Here is a 4,010-nt window from a genome sequence, read left to right on the forward strand (position 1 = left end):
CGAGCAGGAAGGGGCAGGGTATGGTTTTACAAGAGACACACGTGTGAGTTTGTGAGTTACAGATGGAAAGGAAAAAAGAAGGGCGTCCCTCGGATGGTCCCTCCCCAGCCCTGCCCCCTTTTGACATAGAGAGGAGTATCCTGTAGCTGATCCCCAAACTGGAAACTCATTCAGTCTCCTCTGAATGGAGTGGCTTTAATGTGAGAGTGGAGGACTAAACTTTGAGCAACGACATGATGAGAGCGCTGCATCCAGCCCTGGTCGGTGCCCTGCTGACCCTGCTGCTGATCTGCCTCCCCAGCCCTGGTCATGGAGGTAGGTGCAAATCCCTCTCTTAAGTGTCCTGACCCCCTCTTCTGGATACTTCTGTAAGAGATGCATGAGGGGAGATCAAATCACTGTCTCTCATAAATCAGAGCAAGCTGGTGCCTCCAACACAGACTAAACTTTAACTTTCAGTGCTACACTTGGTAAAATAAAGTTCACTTTTTATATATATTCTCATCTGTTATTCATATTCACAGCAGACAAGTCATCCACTGTGATGAAATTTTATTTTCCCCGAATGAAACTCAATACGTTTGGGAACAGATATGGCAAGGTCTGAGCTCGGCCTGAGGTCTGAGACATCTGCTGCCGGGTTCTTATTTGATGCCTTTTTGTTGTTGGTGTTGGCTACTGGCCTGCACCCTGCTGAATTTGTGAGTGTATATCTTCTAGGAAAGGTTTGCTCTGAAAGCATGTTTCCAAAAGCCTGGAGGTAGTGAAGTCAAAGCTCTCTGAGCTGAGGTCCCTCTGTTGACAGCAATGAATGGCTCTTTCAGGGAGGTGTGCTGTGGCAGGCAAAGCTGCTCCTTATTCACCCAGAGAGAAGAGAAGAAAGTAAGAGAGGGAGTGAGGGGTTAGTAAATGTGTCAAAGAGGCGGTATGGGTTGAGGAGATGCCTGCTGGATACCCAAATCCCATACAATGGTCCATAGAGATGGTGTGAAATGTTACAAGTCTTAATATGATACGGTGCAGGAACGGAAAGTTTTGTTGTGTGCAAGTACAGTTTGAGGGACATGTAGAGCAGTGGTCCCCAAAGTTGAGGTCCCAGCACCAAAGTGGGTCAAGAAACCCCAAATGTGGAGACCCTGAGATCAATAAAATAACATATGAGCTTTACAAATGATTACCAATAACCTATTCAGCCGTAAGTGTTACAAAACAGCCATTTATAAATGGATGTAAAATAAGATGTTTGTTAATGAGGCTCTTGGTTTAATGGTTTATATGTGTATGTATTTTAAATCCTCAATAATCTCTGCAACTTTTTTTTTTGTCAAAAGCTTTAAGACCACCGACATAGAGCAGTGGTTCTCAGATGACTCAATACTGAGCTCTTCGAGTGCTACTATTATGAATAAGATTACAAACAAACTCAGTAGTCAATCATATTTTCTTGAACCATTCAGATTTTAGAATAACTGTTTGTTTTTTTAGCTTTATGTCACAATTCAGCTTCCATCCATCCATCCAGCCAGCCAGGGAGACCCAAACATCTCTTTCCACAGCTACCTCTTCCAGACCTTCTGGGAGGACTCCAAGACGTTACCAGGACAGCCAAGAGACATACAGTAGTCTGTCCAGCATGTCCAGAGTCTTCCTCTGGATCTTCTCCCAGCCTGTAAAACCTCTCTAGGGAGGTGTCCACTGGAGTGCAGTGTCCCTCGCCTGGATGTGGGCTACCAGAGCCCCACCCTGGAGTCAGGCCTGGGAGAGAGGTTTGTCTGCAAGCACCTGGTGACTGGGCCTCTACCCATGAAGCCAGCTTAAAGGAGTTAAATGGGTTTGACTTTCTGTGGGTCCACCACCTGCAGGAAGGCATATACAGGTCTGGTGCGTGATGCCATGGGTGGTAGCCAAAGGCATGGGCCTTGGTGCTCTGACCCTGGCTTACCAAAGATGGCTCTTGGGACAATTCAGCTTATGACAGTCAAATAGTTTATTTAGCTTGTTGAAAGTTGACAGACAAAAGTTTCTCCTGAATCCCACTAGAGGGATCCTGAGTATCTCCAGTAGTACTTATACCACAGTTTGAGAACCATGGAGTGTTTGGTACTAGATAGGAGTGTAAAATCCTGCCTAACCAAACGGATCAGTACAAAGTTGAACAGCTGACAAGTTGGTAGCTTCTGCCTTGAACTTGGACAGCTGTTGTACCCATTGTTCTCCTTTGCCGAACTGCTGCTGGATCTCAAAAAGTGTCTCTGCAAATTCCACTTCAATTAACGCCCTGGCAAACCTCTCCAGGAGAGGCTTCGTGTCGGCTAATGTGAAGAGAAAAAGTTGCTTTGATCTGAACGGAGGAGTGCTGCTTTGTTTTAGTGGCCCCGAATCAAAGCTCAGCCGGGGAGCTGAATTCAGTTTGTCTGCACAGTGAGCAGTTCATGACGAGCATAAAAAGAGTCATCTGCCCTTCTGTTTACTCATTTACAGATAAGCCCCGCTGACTGGTGTGACGGTGACACCTCTGCTAAAAGAATTAACGGCGAGCCGAGCCAACGGCGGCTGCCTGAAAGTGGTCACGTTGCGTTTGCTGGCAATTTGCAGACACAGTTTACATAACAGTCAGAAGCATCATCGTGAAAACAGAACAAAGCTTCAGTGTTGGTGCTAAATGATGCAGCAGATGTAACTTACTTCAGATCTGTCTAAGAACCAATGTTCCTCTAATCAAAATGATGGCAGAATGAAACTTAAAGGGAGGTAAAAGGCTAAATGTGAGAACAGAGTCTGCTCATCTAATTATCAACTGGCACAATTCCTGCTGCGTCAGTGTGGCAGAGCTCATCCTCTGACCCTGGAGAGTTTAACACTAATGTTGACCAGATGTACCAAGTCACTGATTAGATTTTAACCCCCACACAACCCCCACCCTAATGACTCCATAAAATGCCGACAATAAGCTCCTCTACAGAGTTTACCCCCTCCCCCAAGTTCACACCTTCATATGTCCTCCATATGGCCCTCGAAGCCGGCTTGCACTTTTTTAGGACTTGTTTTGCGATCTTCCTTTAGCTGTTTAAAAATATATCTAGGTGTTCTTGCCAAGTTGTACGTCCAGGAACATCTTGCACAGGAGCAGTTGTTTAAACACGGTGCAGCGAGCCATTTCATATCATAACAACACATTTTTACTGTGGCGCAGACTTTCACTCTTTTGTCTGGTGTGTTTCGATTTCCTTCTTCATAAGAAGCCCTGTGCCAGAAACTGAGCTAAAGGGATCTCTGACTAACTGCATATACTGACCTTGATATATTTAGCTGTTCTACTAATAAAATGTTGGTGTTTGTGACGCATGAAATCTCCTCATTACTTAAAAAATGCCATGTTCATTACATTTTTCACCTCTAAGGACATCAACATCATTTTACCAGTGCAATGCGTTCTGGGGCGATAACGTACATCGGTTGCAGTAGAAACTATAACACAAGGAGCTGAGGCTAAAAAGTTATAATGTTTGACAATAAAGTAAGATTTTTATCAGTCCTTATGTACAATATGTGGGTCGAAACAATCAAACATGATTTTTATTTAACATTTATTTATACAGGCTAGTCTCATTGAGTCACAAGGACTCATTTTCAAGAGAGACCTGATTTAGACAGACAACATCTAAAGTACAGACAAAAAAAACAACAATTAAAAGCTGTTAAAATAATTTTTTAAAAAGTGCTATAAAAACACAATGTTGTCAGCATGGTCCTGTTTTTTCCTTTCTTTTTTCATTCAACCTTTATTTCCATGGTCCTGTTAGCATTGTAGTCCTATTAGCAGAGTGGTTCAGTTAGCAGCATGGTCCTGTTAGCAGCATGGTTCTGTTAACAGTGTGGTACTGTTAGTAGCATGGTCCTGTTAGCAGCATGGTCATGTTAGCAGCATGGTCCTGTTAACATTGTGGTACTGTTAGTAGCATGGTCCTGTTAGCAGCATAGTCCTGTTAGCAGCATGGTCCTGTTAACAG

The 4,010-nt window shown here is 43.9% G+C and overlaps 1 protein-coding gene across 1 annotated transcript in view; it reads left to right on the forward strand.

Moving 5' to 3' along the window:
- The first annotated feature begins 233 nt into the window (after positions 1–233).
- The window catches only part of cspg4 (chondroitin sulfate proteoglycan 4), a 100,420-nt gene continuing 96,643 nt past the window's right edge, over positions 234–4,010 (forward strand). Inside the window, exon 1 of the mRNA XM_037683083.1 lies at positions 234–315. Within this exon, the coding sequence (XP_037539011.1) occupies positions 234–315 (82 nt within the window). The remainder of the gene's footprint in view (positions 316–4,010) is intronic.

Source organism: Nematolebias whitei, chromosome 10, assembly GCF_014905685.2.
Source record: "Nematolebias whitei isolate Nwh7 chromosome 10, NemWhi1, whole genome shotgun sequence".
Classification (NCBI taxonomy): Eukaryota; Metazoa; Chordata; class Actinopteri; order Cyprinodontiformes; family Rivulidae; genus Nematolebias; species Nematolebias whitei.